A 24,164-nucleotide genomic window follows, 5' to 3' on the forward strand; every position below is an offset into this window, starting at 1 on the left:
GGATGTGGTCTTTAATGAGTAGTTTGCACTGGTATTCACAAAAGGGAATGTCGTGAAGGATAGTGAGTGCAGTGCAGATATGTCAATTCACTTTGGGCATTTTGAAATAAAGATAGAGGTGGTGTTGGGTCTCTTAAAGGCATGTAGGAACACTGTCTCATTCAGCCGTATCAATGTATGGTTTGAAGGATAATTAAACTTGATTTGATTGAATGAAGCTTGTCACTGTACCTCAATACATGTATTAATAATATACCAATTTACCAAATGGAAGAATGTTAAGGTAGATGGGTCCCCAGAGCCTGATAGGATAAACCCCAGGTTACTGAGAGTTAAAAGAGATGAGAATGCTGGGGTCTTGACCGAGTTTCTTGTATCCCATCTATCTGCAGATGATGTCCCAGAGTAGTTAATCTTGTTTCATGATTCAAAAAGGGAAATAGGGATAATCCTGGAAATTATAACCAGATAAACTTAATCTTGGTTGCAGGGATGCTATTGGAGAGGATGCTTAGGGATAGACATTTGAAAAAGCATGGCAGGGCGTAAATCACACAGAGAGTGGTGGGTGCATGGAATGCACTGCCAGCGAAGGTGGTAGAGGCCGAAACAATAGGGTCTTTTAAGAGGCTCTTAGATCGGTACATGGAGCTTAGAAAAATAGAGGGCTATGTGGTAAGGAAATTCTAGGCAGTTTCTAGAGTAGGTTACCTGGTCAACACAACATTGTAGGCCAAAGGGCCTGTAATGTGCTGTAGATTTCTATGTTTCTCTAGATGAGCCTAAGACTCTTGCACAGTATAGTACATGGATTTTAGTAATGTGTTCAACCAGGTACCCCATTGTGGACTCACCCAGAAGATTGAGATGCACGTGATCCACTGCATCTTAGCTGTTTGGATTCAGAATTGGCTTGCCCACAGAATGCTACCCTCTGATAACGGGTCTTATCCATGACTCATGGTGTTCTGTACTGGGACCTCTAGAATGAAGCAAGAAGTTGGTGGTGATAGGTGATAGGCTGAAGAAAAAGGGATCTAATAAGAGACGACTGTTGACCATGGAAGAAAGGGAGGGAGGGAGGAAGGGAACTAAAGGGAGGTGAGAGGGTTCCTCCCTCCATTTTCTGACTCTGGTTTCTGCCCTCACCCTTTTCAGTTCTGTTGAAGGATCTCAGCCCAAAATTCCCCTCCATAGATGCTGCTCGACTTGCTGAGTTTATTTTATTTTATTCTATTTTGTAGAGATACAGCACTGAACAGGCCCTTCTAGGCTTTCAAGCCCTACTGCCCAGCAACCCCCAGATTAACCCTAACCTAATCATAGGGCAATTTACAATAACCAATTAAGGCAATGTCTTTGGACTGTGGGAGGAAATCAGAGATCAGGAGAAAACCCACGCATTCCACAGATAGGATACAGACTCCTTGCAGATAACATCGGAATTGAACTCCAAGCTCCGACACTCTGAGCTGTAATAGCGTCACGCTAACAACTATAATACCTTGGTGCCCTCTGGCATTTAGCGTGCTTTCAACAGAGAGAGTTTTATTTTGTGAACAGTGATAATGTATTTTAAGAAAGCATAAATAGTTTTCTGCAGTGGGCCTAAACCTTAGATATTCACATTTTCAAACTGCAGAAAACAACATTTGGATTAAATTAGCAATCTGGATTCAATCACAGAAACAAAAATGCAGCATATTATTATCTTTCCTGCAATGATGCTGGGAACAAATCTTCTTATATATCATTACTTATTCAACATTATAAAAAGTGTTGGGCTCGCTGCTGTTTGGAATTAATTACTATTCCAACAAACCCACAGTGAATTTGTGAAGACTGTGGTTCACTAAACCCAAGGTGAAATTCCTAACTTGACATGTCAAGTTACTGACTGAAATTTCAATGCCCTTCCTTTACACTGCTGCCATAATTTAAATAACAGTGCACCTCGAGGACACAAAACTAGGCTAGCATCCAGATGCAGCATTTCCTCGCCTTGCACTGGGAATTGCACACTAGGCTTATGGGACAGGGAGCATTTTCCTACAGCAATGCAAGTTCAGGGTGAAATTGCAGAAAATTTGGAGCTTCTGTAATCCTGGTCTCCAATCAAGATTTGATAGGCTACAGCATTTAACCAGCTATTTCAGTTCTCCAAATGATGGTTCGGATCCCCTTCTCCATAGATTCACCACAGCCAAAAGTAAAAGATTCTATTGTGCTAACACCACCACAGTACCAGCCTATCTCATGCCTTACAAAATATAATTCTCTTGTGTAGACTGGTAAAGCTGCTTTGCACAGGCATTTAAAGTAAGGAGCCTGGCCAGCTTTGGAAAGTCACTGGACTGGGAGGAGTATTTGGTAGCTCTGCAAGGATGTGGCTCAGAGGAGGCCTGGGGTCATACTAAATGGCAGAGTAGTCTTCACCTACTCCTGCACCTACTGTATCTTCTTGTGACTACCCTAATGGTGGTCACTGCTAAATAAATCTCATATAAGTTAACAGAATATTTTCTTCACAATATTAATGCATATAGCAAGATGCTGTGGAGCATGGCGATTCTTTATGAGTTGCTTTCAGTCAATCTATTTGTTACATTCAGTATTATCATTCTGTTATTTTAAATCTCAATTCTAAGTCTGCAAGCATTACTAACAATAGCTTTTCAATCTAACTATATTGCGAGTTCTGTTTTCTATTTTACTACCTAAATGACCTGATGCATGGAAAGATCTGTCTGGATGGCATGGGAACAAACACTTTACCCTGTATCTCAGCACATGTGATGATAATAATAAACCAATTCCAATTCTGTGGAACTTCACACATGAATCTGTACAACTAAGATCACTGGGTTTGTTAACTTGAAGTGATATGATGTAAGGCTTCCTCAAAGAGGTAGATCTGGTGTTTACACAGGCTTTTCAGCTCACCATGATGTGCTGACTTTTTAACCTTTACTAAGATCAATCTAACCCTCCCCTCCCACATAGCCCTCCGGTTACCTATCATTATTATTATTTACTAGTATATTACTTGCTTATTATTAGTTCATCATATCTTCACAGCTAACAATACTATTTTCTGGCTTATGACTTTTTAAAAGAAATATTTTAAAATAAATGTCTCAGTAATAGAAGATAAAATAAATAATTTTCATTAATTTCATTATTTATTAAAATTATATTGATTATTGGAAGAAAAATAGCTTGGAGTAATTGCTTCAATATATGTATGCAACTCTGCATTTTTGACAGATACCAAAGATATGTAAAACCTGTTTCCAAGAAATTAAAGTAGTGCTTATGAAAAACATTTTATTACGATGAACAGCAAAGCTTCCTGTTGCTTTTATATCCAAATAAAGGGGAAACTTGGAGAAAGTCCCAGTTGTATATCATAACTAAGCAATGCAAATTAATCTTTTAATTTCTGTGTGAAATCATAAATCAAAAATCATTCTAATTATCAAAATTTTAATGGTCACCATCTCCAAGCTAGTATAATAATTTAAAAAGGTGTAAAATCTTCAAGGAAGGAAATAGACCATTTAACTGTGAAGCGTGAAGCCTTTGTCCTTCTGATGATGGATTTACATCTGAGAGATGCATCCACTTTTTTCTTTTTTACAAATGATGGCATACATGTGTCCCTAGAAATTAGACATCATTTTGAACACTAAATGAGTTTTTTAAAATAGCACCAAAAAAAGGGGAAAATTACCATATGTCTTTATGATCTTGAAAAAGAACACGGCCAAATTTTCGATTAATTTCACTTGCTTCCCTATTCACTTGCACAGGTCTATTAATACCCTACTGTCGGTCTCACTGCCTACCTGCACTATAAGTAACAATGAACCAAACAACCAACACTTCTTTAGAAGGAGGAAACCAAAGCACTGGAGGAAACACTGGCACAGGGAGAATATGCAAATTCCACAAAGGCAGGCTCACCCCTGCGGTGCTGGGCCTGCGATGCAGCTGAACTACCTGCAGACAAACAAACTGGGATATCCTTACTCTAAAAAAATCATTATCATAATTCTCTCCTAGTTAAAAGTAGTAGAAAACAAGCAGAGACTGCTGGTGCTTGCAGCTCTCACACCTGTCACACACTCCCTGCTAGGAAGGATGTCAACCCCATTAATGAAGGAGATAGAAAGGAGGAAGCAGAGAATAAGACCAAGCTGGGAAGGAGAAGCAAATTCCACAGAGAAATCGTACTTATGCCAAAGCTGTATTGGGCAGGTCTTCGATGCAAAATGATTTTTATGCATGATTTTTACATGTAAGACAGGCACAAATGAACCCACTTTCTGAACAGTGGTATCTCCCCGGCATAATCTGCATATGGCTTTCTAAGCAAAGGTAAAATTAATACTTTTGGAGAAAATTGCAATACAAGGTCAATAGCTTGTCTGTTTTCAGATATAATCATTTATAACTGATATATTCCAAATGAGGATATCCAGAATGATATTACGATATTACACAGACTTAAAAATGTTATGAATTTCCAGAAATCAAATAAATATTTTAAATCCACAGAGATTTATTGTTATTCTTTTTAATATCAAATCTTCATACAGCGGTCACACTGACCACTACCTATTGTGCAATATAAGGAACAAGTAATAACAGTAATGTAAACATTAAATGTCATGCCTTTGAGATATTTGAAACACTGACAGATTTTCCTCATAATCATATAGTAAATTGTCTTTGTTTCTAAAGCTATGATACATGTATGCTGAAACTCTACCTGGCTCTTGTTTAAAGAAAACTGTCCAACAATTGAATTCAGCTGTCACTTCAATTTATGTTGGCAGATAACTTCAGACTGTTATCCCTTAAAGTGCAAGCTTGTGATAGCCTGTTGGAAATGAATGAAAGGAATTTTCTCTTCTGAATGTTTTCCCAAGGGCTTATTAAGAAAATATTGATTGTATTGCTTTGTTGAAATATAACAATTATCTGGCGGGTTGCAGATGTGACCTTAAGTGGGTAATTATACCTCAATTACATCAGTAACCTTGGGCAATGCTCTACCCTGATAACCCTTGACTAGACATTGTTTGTATAATATGGCAGAGAGTCACTTACTATTAAATTAGGTAATGCCCTTTCCTTCAACTAAGTCGATTTTTAATAGTTGACAGAAATACATTCCATGACAGGAATCTTTCACAAAAACATTGAATATATTTGTGTCAATACACTCAAGCTTCATTTAAAATCCATGTTTCTTTTTGGATTATGATCTGACTTCCTATAAGCTTTAAACTTCTGATGTGCGCGATACTGAATAAATAACTTAAATATTTATATTGTTAAATAACTCTTTGACTACAAAAATAAAGCTTAGTTTACTATGATGAAAATCTGTTCCAGTAATCCAGTGCCTGTGTTTATCTCCCACTTATATGGCCGACTTTACCTCACCACTGTTTTGATCAAAATAGCTCTGAACATTTTTTCTAATGGAGATGTCTTCTGGCCATTGACGGGGTATATGAAAGGGTGAAAACCCGCCAGAACAAAGCCCTTCTGGTAGAGTTCCTGCAGATGATGAGGAAGATCATGTAAGGACGTGAGCTTCACCGCAGATGATTCTGAAGAGACAAAACACAAAAGGGAACACAGAGCATTAGAAATCACTGGAATTAACACAAATCAATCATTCTGCAAGCAAGAATATGACCAAACATTTTTTTATTAAAATGGATTACTTCAGCATAATATTCCCCAAAGTATGCCAGACCTGCAGTTCCTGAAAAATTATTCAAAATATGAAATCTACAAAAGTATATCCAAGAATATAACCTCCCAGTCATTTGTTAGAATAAGTAGTTTTTGAATATGTATGTAAAAACAGCTAACTTGCAGTTGGCAGTTAATTATTAAGTTTTAAGGTTGTGAAGGAACTATTGACAAAACTTACTTCAGTTTAATTGGGATTCATTAGTGTTACTAGCATGGTAGCAAAGCGGTTAGCGTAGCACTTTACAGTGACAGTGATTGGGGTTCATTTTCCATCTCTGTCCATTCTGAGTTCTCCCCGTGACTGCATGCGTTTCCTCCCAGTGCTCTGATTTCTTCCCACATTCCCACGTTTGGGTTCCTAAGTTGTGGGCATGCTTTGCTGGCACCAGGAGCACAGTGACATTGGAGGCTGCCCAGCACACCCTTGGACTATGTTGGTCATTGATGCAAATGATATATTTCACTGCATGTTTTTAAGTTTTTATGCATATGTAACAAATAAAGCTAACTTTTCCTTTCACCTTTTGAACAGGATACAAAGAGGGTTATTTTGCTTATTTGGCTCTCTTCTAACAGGGTACAGTGTGGTATTGAAAAGTGACCTGGCTCTGAAAGGTCCTTATAACTCTGTCACTTCTAACACCTGTCTAATGGGATCTTCAACCACAGAAAACAAGTGAAAGGTGTACCTGAATCTCTTGAGCCAAAGAATATTGCAACAGAGACAGAAGCTATATGACTATTCAACTATTTCCATGCATACAGGGCTGTCCATCATACTCTCTTTTAAAACCTAGGAAATGCAGTCTATTTTTATTAGTTGTTTTAGTTTTCCAGCTCTTCACAAGGATTTGGCATTGGATTGCTTTCAGAACAGATGTTTCATTGCTGAATAATTAGGCAAACTTCATTTGTATTTTTTGATGCATGCAGCTTAAGTAAGCCAATTGACTTCAGACCACTTTCTGTAACTGTTGTGGCCACAAGGCCAAATGAATAAATATCCCAGGCCTACTGTATTAGTATGATCTTCCTCTGCTTTAATAATTACATGGTCAAGAGAGGTCATGGCTAAAGTAAATGTTTAAAACAATCTTGGAAAAAAACATTTTAAGACAGTAATGCCCTTCTCATTCCTCTTATTATATTTTGTGCAAAAAGCCAAGATCAAACTTTCAAATAGTTTAAAATTGCTGGGTCCACATACTGAAAAAAATCTATGGAGCCATAAGAGACTGCAGATGTTGGAATCTGGGGCAACAAAACAATCTGCTGGAGGAAAAAGGTATCTGTGGATCTGTGGGGGAAAAAGGAATTGTCAACACTTAGGCACAAATTTTAAAAAATGCAGTCCCGAAGCAGAATTTTGACCCAAAATGTTGACAGTTCCATTCCTTCCACAGATGCTACTTGTCCTGTTGATTTCCTCCAGCAGATTGTTTGAAAAAGGTCTACTTTTGCAGATTTCATTACATTATTAAGGACCTCCAGCACCCAGGACATGCCCTTTTTTCACTGGTAGGAGATAGTCATGTCTTTTGATATACAGTATTTCTGTTTTTGCACATTTAAAAAAAATCTATTCAATATACGTTATTGATTTACTTGTTTATTTATTATTATGTTTTATATTATTTATTAATTTTTTTCTTATTATGTATTGCATTGAACTGCTGCTGCTAAGTTAATAAATTTCATGACACATGCCTGATTCTGATTCTTCTGAAGCTGGACATTGTTTGGATGCAATGGGTGCCAATATGTTTTCAATTTGGCATATGATGCACACAAGAAGCTCATTTATATTGAACTTTGCTATCAAGAGTGAACTTGTCTGACATCTCAGCAACTCCCACTGCAGAAATGCTGGATACTTGATGACTCAACAGTTTTCTCTAACTCAGAAGCAACCCAACATCAGTCCATAAACCCCAATGTTGGAAGTTATGGAGCCAAGCAAGAATTTTACTGTGTTCATAAAACGAGTCCTGATTCATGTCCCAAAGGGAGAGAAATGGATCATCTTTGGAGTCTTCAACACTAGAGTGAGGAAGGACACAAAGTACTAGCAAGGAAGGAGTAGGTTACAGCTAATTTCTAACAAAGTACATGGAGCACATTTTAGATGCAATCAACACTCTCATCAGAAGGATAAGACATCGTGGCAACACACACAGTCCAAGCATTGGTATTTGTTAGATTATAATATTGTCCAAGCGTAGGGACCATAAATATATTAACATCATTAAGGTATCAATGGGCACTGCACTGATCCCACCTAATGAGGTTAGATCTTCCATCAAACTGGCTCCAAAAGTATAGTACCAAAGGTTATTGCTGCAAGAAACCCAACAAAACTCACCCTTCTCAATCAGCACCTCAACTGTTGACTACTAGCCAACAGTGGATGGGCTGCTCCAAGCTCTAACCACGTTGATCCCTGTGAAGAGATTCCTGGCTTTTCTGTCAAGAACAGGTAGGACTGATTTGATGAGAATGACCAGGAGACAGATGCATAGGCATCTGAAGGAAAAATCTGTGATCAGAACAGATGTTGAGAGCTCAGCAACTCATTGAGAGTTATTACAACATGAGCGGGCTCTTCAGCAATGTCAAGACTACTTATGGCCCAAGTACCAAAAACACACTCCACAGAGGGCCTAGAATGGGGGCAAACTCACTAAATTGGGACAGAAACAATGAATTCCCACTGATAGATCAAAGTTAACCATAATTGTTCTTGATATGAGCACCCATGGCTCCATACATCAGTAGCCTATTTGATCCATCTTTGACTGATAAAATGTGGCTGTACAACAATGAAAATGAATGAAGTGTGAGGAGCAGACAGTATCCATACTGAAATTCTAATACTGCACGGAGAAGTGCTGCAGCCATGAATCCACAATCGCGTTGCCTGCATCAGGGAAGAGGAGGATATATCAGGTGCCTTCATGTGAGTCAGAAATAAGACAAATCCCACAGTGGTACCTCTAGAGGGAATGGTCTGCTATCTGCCACAGAGAAAATTATCCTCAAGGTCCTTGAGCAGCCACTCCATATAGGGAAGTGAGGAATACATCCATTGAGAAGCACAATCGGTATGATCTTCACAACGCATAGGACAAGGTGTTGGTAAATGGGATTTGTATAGATGAATACTTGATGTCACTATGACCAAGGTAGCCTGAAGAACATATTTTCATGATATGTGACTCTAACCTGCATAACTCCAAGAGAAATACAACCAGCCACATCAATGACAACACATTGCCTTTTTCAAGATCACTGAAATCATTGAATTTAGCAGCCAAGAGGGATTGCACTGGACTTTGATCATATCTGGCTGCCCCCAGAAATTTATCTCTACACTTGAATAGCATGGAAGTCATGATACCAACCATTGGATCTACAACACTACAACAGAGCTATTCTCAGTGAAGCCAGTATCAACAAGGCTATGTCATTGCCTCAATACTTTGCTCAGTCTTTCTTATTGCAATAAATTTCATGCAGGAGCGAAGCTGATATTCAGAACTACTGTGAATCTGTCCAATTATGATGACTGAATTCCATAACTAGGTTCAATACAATAAAGGTATTGCAATATGCAGACAGCTCTTGAAGCTGTGCAGGCTCAGAGGCTGAGATCAAAGCCATCACAACTAATTCACTAAAACATGTAAGGGGATTGGCCTTAACACTTAACATTTCTAAGACAAGTACCAACCTGCCACTGTTGTACTACTCATGAAATGCTGGAGGAACTTAACAGGTCAAGCAGCATCTATGGAGGGAAATAAAGAACTGGTGTCTCATTCCCCTTCTGTAACACTCTGCCCTCTGACCGTAAAGGTTCATGATAGGACAACAAGGCATAGGAACAGAATTAGGCCATATGGTCCATTGAGTTTGTTCTGCCTTTCCATCACGGCTGATTCATTATCTGATGCACAATCAATAACTCTTGGAGACGGGAGGTGAACGATAGGCTTTTTTAGCAGCAGAACGGAGCACGGCATCTCGGAGACTGAGGGGGGAGCAGTGCCTCCAATCACCTTTATACAGGGGTCTGTGGGAGGAGCCACAGGAGCAGTCAGCAGAGGGGCGTGTCCAGACAGGTATACATAGTTTACCACATTATCCCTCTCAATCCCATACTCCTGCCTTCTCCCTATAACCTTTGACACCCTAACTAATCAGGAATCTATCAATCTCCCCTTTAAATATACCCAATGACTTGGCCCCCACAGCTGTCTGTGACAGTTCTTCACCACCTCAGATTCACCACCCTTTGGCTAAAGAAATTCCTCCTCATCTCTTTTCTAAAGGGGCATCTTGTATTCTGAGGCTTTGCCCTCTGGTCCTAGTGGAGTATAGGAAACTCTATCTTGTTGTTGTTGTTCCTTTCTGCACCTGGTGGCACATTGGTGACAACCTTGCTGTTTCTTTAGCATTTTTGTCCGTTTTTATACAAGGCCAAATTGCTATCTCAGTGCTCTTCCCAGCACAGATGGAAAGTCGGATTCAAACCTGGAACCGCTTGCCTCAAAGCCCAGTGTGGGTGCCACTACACTACTGGTCGGCTCCACTCAATCTAGGCATTTCAATAGTCAATAGGTTTCAATGAGATTCCCATTGATTCTTCTAAGTGCAACAAGTACAGGCCCAGAGCCATCAAATACTCCTCCTACATTAATCCATTCATTCTCGTGAACCTCCTCTGGACCCTCTCCAAGACCCCATCTGCCATACTCTAGGAGCCACTTCTTAGTGAGATTGGACATGAGCGATAAAATTCATCACTGCCCCCAATGAACCTGCACAGCCTGAGCTTGACTGAGGAAATGGGCATTCAGAGACCAAGAACTCAATTTGGCACAAAACTCATGGTTGACTGCACAGCTGTAATCCTGCAACCCCACAAGCTGGACTACCGACAGTAGCCATCTCACAAGTCACTGGAAAAATATCAGCACTGTCGTCTCTGCAAACTCCTCCAACTTCACTGTAAGAACAAATCAGTGTCCCCTCCCAAGCTAACACCTTCAGCACTGAGGCCCTAGTTACACCTGGTTTTCGATGTTGGGCACCTCACACCAATGACACCCAATACCAGACTTTCAGAACAGCTTCCCTGCTCTGTCCTCTGTCATGGGAAGGAACTTATAAGTGGACCAAGGAAAAGATTCAATATTGTGGTCTTCCTTTAAAAAAAGAAGCAATATCCTCGGAAATCCTGGAAATTCCTCGTCTATAACATCTCCAGTGCGGAAGAAGCACTTAGGGTGGTGTTGAGAACCTTGAGGCTGTGGTGAACTACATATACCTGTCTGGACACGCCCCCCCCCCCCCCCCCCCCCCGCTGACTGCTCCTGTGGCTCCTCCCACTGACCGTGGCTCCTCCCACGGATCCCGGTATAAAGGTGATTGGGGACTCCGCCCCGGTCTCAGTCTCCAGGATGCAGTGTGGTGGTCAATTGTTGCTTGTTCTTTCTTCCTGCCAATAAAAGCCAATATCTCGCCTCACGTCTCAGAGAGTTATTGATGGTGCATCAGAGGCTATTCATCGGGAGCACACAGCCTTGTTCAAATGGCAGAAGGAGCGCACTAAAACACAAACTACCCACCCTGTTTATCCTTTTCACAGTTGCAGGTTACTCTTAAGCAATGAAAGCTAGCTTGAAATAGCAATAACCAATGACAGAATTGGACCATGGTCACAAACTGGCTCGATACGGAAATCATCAAATTGTGTGGGCAGGATAAATGTCACATGTGCCATGCACTGGATTGAAAGTACAGGTTAATTGTCCTCTTGTTCAGTACTACAATAATCTCCAATACCTGCCATATGCAGCATTGGCTGATTGGGTATTCTGTGCCACTGAGATTAAGATTTCCTATCTGTCATTTACTGTACATCCAGTGCAGCAAATTGAAAAGTCCCAGAGCCATCAGTTTGACAGAATAATAAGAAGCAGATCTACAAACAGCAACTGAGACACATGTTGTAAACAGATTTAAATTTACGAAGCCAGACTTAAATGAAAGTGAGTACTGTACTGTCATTGTCAATGGCAACAAGTAACATATGAAGAATCTGGCATGCCAGAAATCAGGAGAGGTCTGTGTTAATTGTAAACAGCCTCTTTGGAACATTGTTGCAATATAATAAACCATATTATAGGGATTTTAACAAGCTCCAAGTCAGAGCCTCATGCCCAGAAATGCATTAGGAATTCAGAGCTGGAAAGCTATTCAGTTAACCAGAGTACAAAATAAATGTCAGGGTGTTTTAACTCTGTGTTAAATTTATCACCTTACTTTTTTTTGTGGGATTTTCATTCTCTTAAGCACATTTCTCTGGTGTAAAACTTCTTCAACAGTGCAATACACAAAGATCATTTACAGCAAGAGTTCTCATTTACTCTCTTAGCAACCTGTTTTTGGTAATCCCATGTCCCTCCAAAGCCATGCTACTTAAAGGGCCACCAGCCATCCTGTATTACTGGCCCTCACTGAGATCTGAAAAACAACTTCATGTGCTTTGACTGCATTGACCCTGGAGGTCAGGTCTCAGTCACTCAGTTTCCATGTTTCTTTCAATGTGGATCCTAATCTGTGAAATATTGTTGGGAAGAGACTTCTGTACAAAAAAATCATACATTTTGACTTGACTTCCCTTCCTTGTTAGAATATGATATGCAAGAGAAGATTGATTACGCAGTGCCTTTCAACTCCTCAAAAATGTTAAATAATGGAAGTTTTGCACAAATTACTTCCAAGTGACTCTCTCATACAGAATTTAAGCATGTGGCCACAGATTACAGACTATGACAGAAAATACAAAATTTATTTCATTAGGTTAACTCACAACAGCAATTCCAGACTCATTTTTGTCTTTTATCTCCAATGGAAAAATCTCCCATTATAACACAGCTAAGATCAGGAATTCTGCGTTGAAATTTATAGGAGCAATTTCACACTGAAACATTATGTGGAACATATTTGCACTTTCCCCTCATAATAGGATAGCGTTATCACTTTTTATACTTTTGATCTTCCATGGTTTAACACACTTAATTAATTTGCATTGTAGATGTTTCTACAGTTTTAACACACAGCAAAAGCCCTGAGTCAGAATTTTCAGTCAGATATTCAAACTTCCTTTTACTAGCTCCCAGATAAAAACTTTCAGAGTGCATTAACTCTGTATTAACAGCATATATTAGCTCAGTGTGAAGGTAGTTTTGCTACTCATTCCTTCTAGCATCAGTTCCCTCTCCAAGCCCAGCTTTGCTATAACACCACTGAGATTTGCACGAATGTGAAACTCGTATGGTTTGAATGCAACAGAACATTCAGGGGATTTTCTCAAAGGGGTTTCCACCATTAGCTGTGTTAAATTCAGAAAACTTTATGAAATGTCACTTTTAGATCTATCTGAATCATCTGCTTATCTTTTGCTAAATTTATCGAACCAACAAATAAATTTCCAGAACTATGTTAATCATCAAGAGTGAATCAATATTAGAGAGGATGCACAGTGTGAGTATTGAGGTTATGCTCACACCAAATGTTCTTTAGTAGTGACTAATTATACTCAGTCATATTGCATGGGAGTTGATGCTGACAATCAAGCAGTAATTAGCACAAATCTTACACGAAACCTATTCAATTTGTCTCACATTCACACCAGCTCTCCTCAGAGTCTACCACTCTTCACCACACCCAGGGACATTAACAGTGGCTAATACACCTACCAATGTTCACATCTTTGGGGCATGGAGGAAAACCAGAACACCGGAAAAACAGGCTCACTCCACACGGACAGCACCCAACGTAGATTGGGAGACTGCTTCACTGAGCATCAATGCTCTGTCCACCAGAACAGGCAGAATCTCCCAGTGGCCACCCATTTTAATTCCACTTCCCATTCCCAATCCGATATGTCCATCCATGGCCTCCTCCACTGTCATGATGAGGTCACATTTAAATTGGAAGAACAACACCTTATATTCTGTTTGAGTAGCCTCCAACCTGATGGCATGAACATCGACTTCTCAAACTTCAAGTAATTCCTCTCACCTTGCCTGCCCATCTCTTCCCTCGGACGCTCCTCCCTCCTTTTTTGTTTCTTCCACGGCCTTCTGTCTCTTTCACCAATCAACTTCCCACCAATTCATCCCTCCCCCTCCCAGTTTCACCTATCACCTGGTGTTTCTCTCTCTTCTCCCCCCCCACCTTTTAAATCTACTCCTCAGGACTTTTTCTCCAGTCCTGCTGAAGGGTTTTGGCTCAAATTGTCAACTGTACTCTTTTCCATAGATGCTGCCTGGCCTGCTGAGATCCTCCAGCATTTTGTGTGTGCTGCACAGCACCAGAGGTCAGGATCGAACCCCAGTCACCAGAACTGCAAGGCATCAGCTCTACTAACTGCCTTAATGTGCTTCCCACCACTACTCAGCTGCTCACAAGTTATGCTTTCTTGAAGACAAAAATTTCATTTGACGTCTCTGTTGGTGCACCTTAGTTGTAATATAAATATACTTGTTTTCTGACAAGGGATTATTTGATAAAAACTAATAATTGCTAAAATAACAAATTATTTAAGGTCAAGAGAAAATCTGCAGATTCTGGAAAACCAAGCAACACACACAAAATGCTGGAGGAACTCGGCAGGCCAGGCACTGACCAGATTAAAAGTCATGAATTTTTCTAAATTTTGGAAATCTTGAATCAAATAACTCTTACTCAGCAGGATCTGACACTGGATAATATTGGCAGGATTCTCAATATTATTGATAGAAACAAGCCAAACAGGTGCTACTTTTCATAACGTTAATGAAATGCAATGTGCTTTCCCAAGGATGCTTAAAATTTAGAACCATCCTCAAAGGTAGTATTTTATGAAACAAGATTTTTTTCTCTGAGTCAGATTAGATTAATTCAATATTGGTAACAGTAATGAAATATTTTCTGATTTTAACATTATGGGGTGTTTCTGCTGGTAGTGACATTGAGGCCATGCATTAACAGAGAAACAGTGCAGAACCTGAAATATCAATCCTTGAACTAATCCTTTGTGATCTCATATAATGTTAATGAGAATGTTGTATTTACAGTACTGTGCAAAAGTCTTAGATTCATATTTATATAGAAGACTTCTGTACAGTACTGTATTTGTCAACATGAAGTGGAGAGTGAGTTAGTGAGTTTGTGAATCTGGTGGAAACAAAGAATGTTGGGAATGATGAGGGTGTAGTGCCGTGGGAGGGGTATGGGACAGGAGGCAGAGGAGTGCCAGGTGTAGGGAGGGAGGGTGACAACAGGTAAGGTTATTTGATTCCAAACACTTGGTTTATCAGAATCAGAATCAGGTTTAATATCACTGGCACACGTTGTGAACTTTGTTAACTCTGCGGCAGCAGTACAATACAATACATGATAAATATAGGAAAAGAACTGTGAATTACAGAAAGTATATATACAATAGTTAAATTAAATAAGTAGTGCAAAAATCAGAAATAAAAATGTAGTAGGTAGTGTTCATGGGCTCAATGTCCATTCAGAGATCGATGGCAGAGGTGAAGAAGCTGTTCCTGAATTGTTGAGTGTGTGCCTTCTGTACCTCTTTCCTGATGGTAACAATGAAAAGAAGGCATATCCTGGGTGGTGGGGATCCTTAATGAAGGGTGCCGCTTGTTTGAGGCACCATTCCATGATGATGTCTTGTATATTAATCAATACAGAATGTCTCTCTGGTACTTCTGATTCCCTCCCCTCTCCATTCCGCTCTCCTTGCCCCCTTCCCACTCTCAGTCCACATTAGAGACCCATATCCAAATCAAGTTCATCATCACTCACACATGTCATGAAATTTGGGTCATTTTGCCATAGCAGTACAGTGCAATACATAAAATTACTACCGTATGGAAATCTTAGACATATATGTATTTTAGCCTAGCTTCCTAAGAGTTTTGCATAGTACCATATCACTGAAAAAATATAAACTTAATCCACAGATTTTTCCTATATACATGAAGTTGTTGTAACTGACTTAATGGAGCCTTCAACATTTACATTTACTGAAAAATCCTTCACAGGTAATCTAATTTTGTTAGACCAGTTTTCCAGCGATTAAAGTAATAACTAGTCCAAGATGGAGGTAAGAGACAAAAAACAAGATAAAAGGGTTTTATCCTCTTGAGTTCAGAGGACCAGCTACCGGACCAAGGATGGCAGAAAAGGCAAACATTGCAACCTGTGTGGGGAGGGAGGCTACCCCTACAGGATCTGTTCAAAATATGCCTGTACTTATGCTCAGGCAATAAGAGGGAGAGCTGGCAACAAGAATCCCCAAAGGAATGCTGACACCAGTAGAAAGGCCCCAGTAGAGGGTGAGGCTGAAGGAAAGGTGACCACTTCAACATCCCAACCACCAATCACAAGTCCTCAAACCCCACCCCAAGGAGGGTGTTAATGGAAGAGGGATGACATAGGGACGAGAAGCGGGATGGCAGGTATTGGAAAGGAATAAGTCCCAGAAGTCACCACCAAAAGAGACAGCAGGCTACTAAAAGTGAAAATAATGGGGAAAAAGGCAATGCAGCAGACAGCCACCAGCGACCTCCCCGATGGCGGATGAAGCAATGACTGGAAACTGATGACACAAGCGGAAGCGCCAAAATGGAGGGGAGAAAAAGAGGAAAGCCCACAGACATATCAGGGTGAGGAAGCAAAATTGCTCGCTACCCCCCCTGCTCTGGAAATGGAAGTCCGGAAGCAGCATGGTGCCCAGCGCATGCCATTTCTGAAAGGCTAAGCATGCATGAAAATCTGAACCGGTGGTCGGTATATGAACAGAGCGACACCACCAGCATCGCTAAACCCTGTGGAGAAACATTCTCAGAACCCAAGCCCAAAAAGAGTCCGGCAGTTCACTAAGGCTGCGGGTGTGAAGGCTAAGGTTGATTGGTAATGGATTGTATTTGTTACCCCTATACTCAAATAACACTAAGAACGGAGATGAATCTGGTATCTCTAAATGTGGACAATGTGTAAAACACTGTGTGACGTGCTAACACCTTGTAATAACTGGCCAAGGTCAAATCAGATATGAATATTTTAAATAGGAGTGGGAGGTCACACCTATGCAGCTATCGGTGATGGTACCATGGTGGTCACAGGGATTGGAGGAAGAATATAGTCTGCATCTGGTCTGGAGATTCTGCTGCAGGATGGGTGTGGAGATGGATGCAAGGATCTGTGTCCTAGTTCATCCTCAGCAACTGAAGCCATCAAATCAGTGAAGGGCATGCTTTGGTCTGCCTGAACCTCCCAGCACGGTGAGTTGTCAATAAGGGAATGCTACAGAGTGGCTCAGTCTGGCTGCCGATGTATGTGCTGAGGGATGCACTGAAGCCCTGGACAGCAGGTGCTGAGGGGAAGGATCACACTACTTGATCATTCCACTCCGTTGCAGATCGAGTTGAGAGAGAAGGCCCCTTGAATAACGAACAGGATATCAACTCAGGGAGCCACGAGGGCAATGGTACTTCTTTAAAGGTTGCATTACCAAAGGTAATGACCATGAAAGTAAACACTTAATACACCATTTCTTCCTTTGTAAATAATTGTTTATCATAAATAAAGCATATTTTTGAAATGAATATCAATAATGTTCAGGGGCAATTAAGACTGGGCATTGACTGTTAGCCTTATTAGTGAGGCCCGGCCCAAAAAGATGAAACCAAAATCATTTTCCTATTTTATCCCCTGTCCGTCAGCATAATGGTAGCTGTTCAACCTACCAGGTCTGTGCCAGTTCCCAGTGATCAAATCCATAACTCTTATTCCATCTCTCCACTTTTCCTAACACCTTTGCAACCTTCTCTCAATTACACATGCCTTCAATTCCCCTCTGGATCTTTTTTGTCTAATTCAAGTGTAACTATATTTAGCACATGCAGTATATAGGATGTGGTTGGAGTTGGGAACATCTGGAAGAAACTCGTGGTCACAGAGAGATGGTGCAAATTCCACACTGACAACACCCAAGGTATGGATTGAACAGAGAACAAAGTCAAAGTCAGAATGCAGTTTATTATCATATGCACAAGATACAATAAAAAACTTACTTGCACCATATTCAACAACCTCACTGCATGAACATTGATATCTCTAACTTCTAGTGATCTCACCTCCTTCCCCCTTGCTCTTTTTTCTTTTCCCATATCTGATCCCCTCACCCCTTTTCTTCTCCTCGCCTGCCTTACTCTAGTGGCCCTCCTCCTTCACTTTATCCTGTGGTCTCTGACTCTCACTGTTTTGCTATGTGCACAATGATAGTTATGTCTAAGTGAGAATTAAATGTGGGAATTGTGGCAATGCAGGGACTAACAATTGCAAAGCTCTTTTTTTCTTCTGAAACTACTGTGTGTTGTCTACTTTTGTAAGTACAATATATTTAACCATTAACTTCTCCAAAGTCAATAAAATTTGCTTATCATAAATACATCTCCCCTGGATATGTTGACAGGTGTATGAAAGGGTTAGGAAAGCAAATAGCCTGTTGGCCTTTACTTCAGGAGGATTGGAAAAACAGTAAAGTATTATTACAATTACACCAGGTGTGAGTAAGTTCACATCTTGAGGGCTGTGCTCAATTTGGGTCTCCTTATTTCAAAAAGTATAGTGGTATTAGTGGCACTCAGTGATCCACTAAGCTAACTCCTGGGGTGAGAGGATTGTTCCATACTTGAGAGCAAGGGAAACTGGATTTGTATTCTTTAGGTTTTAGAAAAATGAAAGGTGATTTTATTGAAATATACAACATACATGGTGTGGGCTTGACTGGGAAGATATTGAGATGTTTCCACTTTTGGGAGAAACTTCTCAATTTTACAAGTTGAGATGGTGATTATTTAAAATTGAGGTGTATATAGTACCTTTGTACAGACAATGATGAATCTCTGGAATTCTCTGAAACAGAGTTGGGAGTCTGAATTAGTGGGGATATTCAAAGAGGAAGTAAATAAATTGAATTCAGGGAATTTAGAGCTATGGAAAACTAGCACATAAGTGGAGATGAGGCCTGGAGCAGATCAGTTATGATCATATTGAATGGTTGGATAAGCTTGCAGGCCCAAAAGTCTTACTCCAATTTTCTAGATTTTCATATGTACTGATCTTATTTTTGTTAGGAGAGAATTCTTTGCTGTTAGCTTTCCACAGATATTCTAGGTCTAGTGGTGATTGTGGAACTCAATACAATGAGCGCAAAAGACACAGACTTGTTTCTGCTTTGTGAACTAATCAAATAAATCAAGGCAACGATACTGCAGACCAGTGGAATGTAGATCCTGTGCCAGGACACTGTGTCAGAATATTGTGTGCAGTTCTGGTCACCTATTTACAGGAAAGATGTCAATAATCTTAACAGTGTGCAGAGAAAATTTACAAGGATGTTGCTGGGACTTGCAGACCTAAGTTTAAAGGGAGAGTTTGAATTGGTTATGGTGTTGTTGCCTGGAGGGTGGAAGAATGAGGGGAGTTAGAGGTATACACAATTGAGGGCTATAATTAAAGTTAATGCACAATTTTCTTTACTTGGGTTGGGTGAGACTAGAACTAGAGATCATGGGTTTAGAGTGAAAGGGGAATCTGAAGGGGAACTTAGAAAATGGTGCAAGTGTGGAATGAGCTGTCAGCAGAAGTGATAGATGCATTTCAATTGTCTCAATTAAGAAGTTTGAATAAGAATATGGCTGTAAAAGGTATAGAAGACTGTCTGGGTGCAGAGAGGTGAAACTAGGGAGGATCCGGTCGGCATGGACTAGATGGGCTGAAGGGCCTGTTTTTGTTGTAGTGCTCTATGGTGTCCCAGCTCTTGGACTGCCCCAAGAACAGGAAGTGATATCAGCTGAAGGAGCCTTTGCTTCAGGCCTGAAGTGCTCAAGCAACAACTGACATCAATGTTCCACTCTGTGAGGCTGACTGGATTGTGGACAGCAGATTTCAGGAAGTGGTCACACCGCAGATCAAGAGTGTGAAGATGGGGACTAGGTGACTGTCAACAGACAAAAGAGCAGATGATGAACAGTTTTTAAAAAAATAAACAATAAATCTACGGATGTTGGAAACCTGAAACAGAAATAGCTGAAAACACCAAGTAGATTATGCAACATCTGTTGAAAAGGTCTCTGTAGAGAGCATAGACAGAAAAAAAACCTCTTAAATAAGAGGAAATAGAGGTGTGTGCAGAATTGCTTTACAAACTGGAGGGAAATATACACAGTTTTCCAGAGGTTGGTACTAGGACCAGTGCTTTGTGTGGCATAATAATGACTTGGCTCTGAGTGTAGACCACACAAACCTTGGAGAGATGGTGACTAGTTGGGATAGTAAGAGAGCTGAAGGAGATGGTGGAATGATTGGGTTAAATTTAATGCTGAGAAATGCAAAGAATGGCAGGAAACAAAATAACTGGAAGGCATGATTCTGAAAAGGATCTTTATATTTAAAAAAAGCACATTTACCTCTAAATCTGTTCTTTGAAAGTAACCTGACAGGTTTGTGAAATGTGGTAAGTTCTTGGGCTGTATGAGGGAGTCGTAGAATACTTGAGTAAGAAAGTTATGATGAACATACTTTGCCTCACTTTTTTTGTGCAGATCCAGTTCAAGTTCCTGGGTGTCAACATCTCAAAGGATCCATCCTTAGCCCAAGAAAATGATGGAATCACAAAGAAGCCATACCAGCATTCATTAGGAATTTGAGGAAATTTGAGATGTTGTTAGAGACTTGCTTGCAGTCTAGTTACAGCACTGCCTGGAAAGGAAGCTCCTATGTGCGGGATCAAAAGAAGCTGCAGAGGTTTGTAGATTTAGCCAGCTCCATACAGGCACAACCCTCCCCACCACTGAAGACATGGTGACTCACGAAGGTGGAATCTATCTTTAAAGACCCTCGCCATCCAGGTCATGTCCTTTTCACATTACTATCACTGGGGATGAGGTACTGGAGTCTGAAGAAACACACCTAACAATTTAGGAACAGTTTCTTGCCCTCTGTTATTAAATTTCTGAATAGCCCATGAATCAGGATTAATATCACTGGCATATGTCATGAAATTTTTTAACTTAGTGGCAGCAGTACAATGCAATTAATAATAAGATAGAGCAATAAACAAATTACAGTACACATATATTAAATAGTTAAATTAAAAAGTGCATAAACATAAATAATATTTTAAAAAGTGAGGTGGTGCTCATGGGTTTAATGTCCATTTAGGAATCAGATGGCAGAGGGGAAGAAGCTGTTCTTGAATTGCTGAGTGTGTGCCTTCAGGCTTCTGTATCTCCTTCCTGATGGTAACAATGAGAAGAGGTCATGTCCTGGGTGATGGGAGTCCTTGATAATGGGCACTACCTTTCTGAAGCATAGCTCCTTGAAGATGTCTTGGATACTACAGAGGCTAGTACCCAAGATGGAGCTGACTAATTTACTGAATTTCTGTAGCTTCTTTCAATCCTATGCAATAGTAGCCTCCACCCCCCCCCCCCCCACTCCAAACCATAGATGACAAACCAAATCTCCTGAAACTCTTAATGAAATATAGCTGCATTGACATACTGGGACCAGGTTAGATACTCAGATCTTGACATCCTGGAACTTGAAATTGCTCACACTCTCCACTCCCCTTCTGATCCCTCTTTGAGGATTGGTTTGTTTCCTCACCCTATCCTTTCTAAAGTCCTCAATCAGCTCTTTGGTCTCACTGCCGTTGAGGGCAAGGTTGTTGCTGCAACACTACTCAACTAGCTGGTATGTCTCACTCCTGTACACCCTCTCGTCTCCATCTCAGGTTCTACCAACAATGATTGCATCATCAGCAAATTTATAGATGGCATTTGAGCTAAATCTAGCCACACAGTCATGGGTATGGAGAGAGTAGAGCAGTTGGCTAAGTGCACGTACTTGAGGTGTGCCAATGTTGATCGTCAGCAAGAAGGAGATTTTATTACCAATCCACACGGATTGTGGTCTTCTGGTTAGGAAGTCGAGGATCCAATTGCAGAGGGAGGTAGAGGCTCAGGTTCTGTAGGTTATTGATCAGTATTATGGGAATGATGGTATTTAATGCTGAGCAATAGGAACAAACAGCATCATGGCAAAGATGTTTGTATTGTCCAGCTGATCCAAGGCCATGTGAAGAGCCATTGAGATTACATCTGCCGTGGGCCTATTGTGGTGGTTGGCAAATTGCAGTGGCTCCAGGTCCTTGCTGAGGCAGGACTTGATTCTAGCCATGACCACCCTCTTACAACATTTCATCACTGTGGATGTGAGTGCTACTGGATGATAGTCACTAAAGCATCTTACACTACTCTTCTTGGGCACTGAATCAGAATCGGGTTTATTATCACTGGCACATGATGTGAAATTTGTTAACTGGTATAATTGTTGCCCTTTTGAAGCAGGTGGGAACTTCTGAGCATAGCAGTGAGAGGTTGGAGATGTCCTTGAATAGTCCTGCTATTGGCGCAAGTTTTCAGAGCCTTTCCAGGTACTCCATTGCATCCTGCGGCCTTGCAAGGGTTCACCCTCCTGAAAGACAGCCTGACATGGGCCTTTGAGACAGAGATTAGTCACCGAATGCAGCAGGGACATTCACAGCTGTAGTTACATTCTCCCTTTCAAAGTGTGCATAGTGGGTGTTGACATCAGCTGGTAGTGAAGCAATGCTGCCATTCATGCCATTGGCTTTTGCTTTGTAGGAAGCTGTCCGGCAAAGCCTGCCAGCATTGATGTGCATCCAATGTTGCCACGAACCTCGCTCAATTGTTTCTTCACTCTTGAAATAGGCCTCTGGAAGTCATACCTGGTTTTCTTGTATAGACCTGGATTACCAGACAAATCTAGCCCTCAACAGATGATGAACCCTCTGGTTCATACGTGGCTGTTGGTTTGGGAATGTGCAGCAAGTTTTCATAGGCATGCACTCATCCTCATAGGTTTTAATGAAGTCAGAGACAGCTGTAGTGTATTCATCCAGACTCGAAGATAAATCCCTAAATACTGTGCAGTCCTGTAAGTACTCCTTTGCTTCCCTTGTCCATACCACCTTGGTCCTCACTACTGGTTCTACAGCCTTCAGTCTCTGCCTATACTCAGAGCAGAAGTACAGCTAGATGATCAGACTTTCCAAAGTGTGGGTGTGGATTAGCACAACAGGCACTCTTGTTAGTGGTGTAACAGTGGTCCAGTTTGTTTCCTTTAGTGACCTTGTTCAGGCTGGCCTGGTTAAAATCCTGCAAAATGATGAAGGGGTCCTCCATCTTGATGGAGGTGAACACCTCCTTATTTCATTATTGCAATATTTTTTATTTTTATAACTTACAGGAATTTTTATATTTTGCAATCTGTCACAAAACAGTAAATTTCACAACAGATGTCAGTGACAATAATGCTGGTTCTGATTCAGAACTGTAGGAGAGTGCATAAGAGATTACTGGAATGATTATTTGGAATGAGTCACTGCCTCTGCATGGACAGACCACAGAAATTCAGAGTAATTTTTGCTGGCAGAGAAGAGGCTGAGGGGGAAACTCGCGTAGATAAATTTCTAATTTTTGGAGGGGTTAATAATTTGAGGCATCAAATGGTAGGATGAGAAAAAGAAAAAATAAAGGAATGAGGAAAAACTTTTTCTTAAAGTGAATGCTTAGGATCTGGAAGGCTGTGTCTGCAATAGTAAGGCCAATTCAATTATGGCTTTCTAAAGATAGGTTTGCTTGCAACTGGCATACTGTGTCCAGCTTAAGGCATGAGAATGGGAAAGTTGTGAAGACTTTGGCGAAGGGACAAAAGGTATTTACCAAACTAATGTCCAGTGTATTCAGTTAAGTAGATAGATTGGAGGAGCAGGATAGTAGTTCTTGGTCCAAGTGTTTATAAAGATATCTGATTATTTAAAACAATGAAAAGCATAAATGGAGTCAATTGCTAGAGAAATCTTTCCCATTAAAGAAGAGGGAGAGAACCAGTGAACATAAAAACCCCCACTTGGAGTACTGTGCTCAGTTCTGGTCACCTCACTATAGGAAGGGTGCAGAGGAGATTTACAAGGATATTGCCTGGATTGGGGAGCATGCCTTATGAGGATAGGTTGAGTGAACTTGGCCTTTTTTCCTTGGAGTGACGGAGGATGAGAGGTAACCTGATAGAGGTGTATAAGATGATGAGAGGCATTAATTGTGTGGATAGTCAGAGGCTTTTTCCCAGGGCTGAAATGGCTAGCATGAGAGGGCTTGTTTTTAAGTTGCTTGTAAGTAGGTACAAAGGAGATGCCAGGGGTAAGTTTTTTGTTTTTTAAATATATA

At 40.6% G+C, this 24,164-nt stretch overlaps 1 protein-coding gene across 2 annotated transcripts in view; it reads right to left on the reverse strand.

Annotated features, from left to right (window-relative positions):
* LOC140732175 (raftlin-like) overlaps window positions 1–24,164 on the reverse strand; it is a 97,992-nt gene that overhangs the window by 45,731 nt on the left and 28,097 nt on the right. For both annotated transcript variants that reach the window (XM_073054420.1, XM_073054419.1), the window contains one exon: window positions 5,450–5,624. In XM_073054420.1, coding sequence (XP_072910521.1) covers window positions 5,450–5,624 — 175 coding nt within the window. The remainder of the gene's footprint in view (window positions 1–5,449; window positions 5,625–24,164) is intronic.

Source organism: Hemitrygon akajei, chromosome 8, assembly GCF_048418815.1.
Source record: "Hemitrygon akajei chromosome 8, sHemAka1.3, whole genome shotgun sequence".
In the NCBI taxonomy this organism is placed as follows: domain Eukaryota; kingdom Metazoa; phylum Chordata; class Chondrichthyes; order Myliobatiformes; family Dasyatidae; genus Hemitrygon; species Hemitrygon akajei.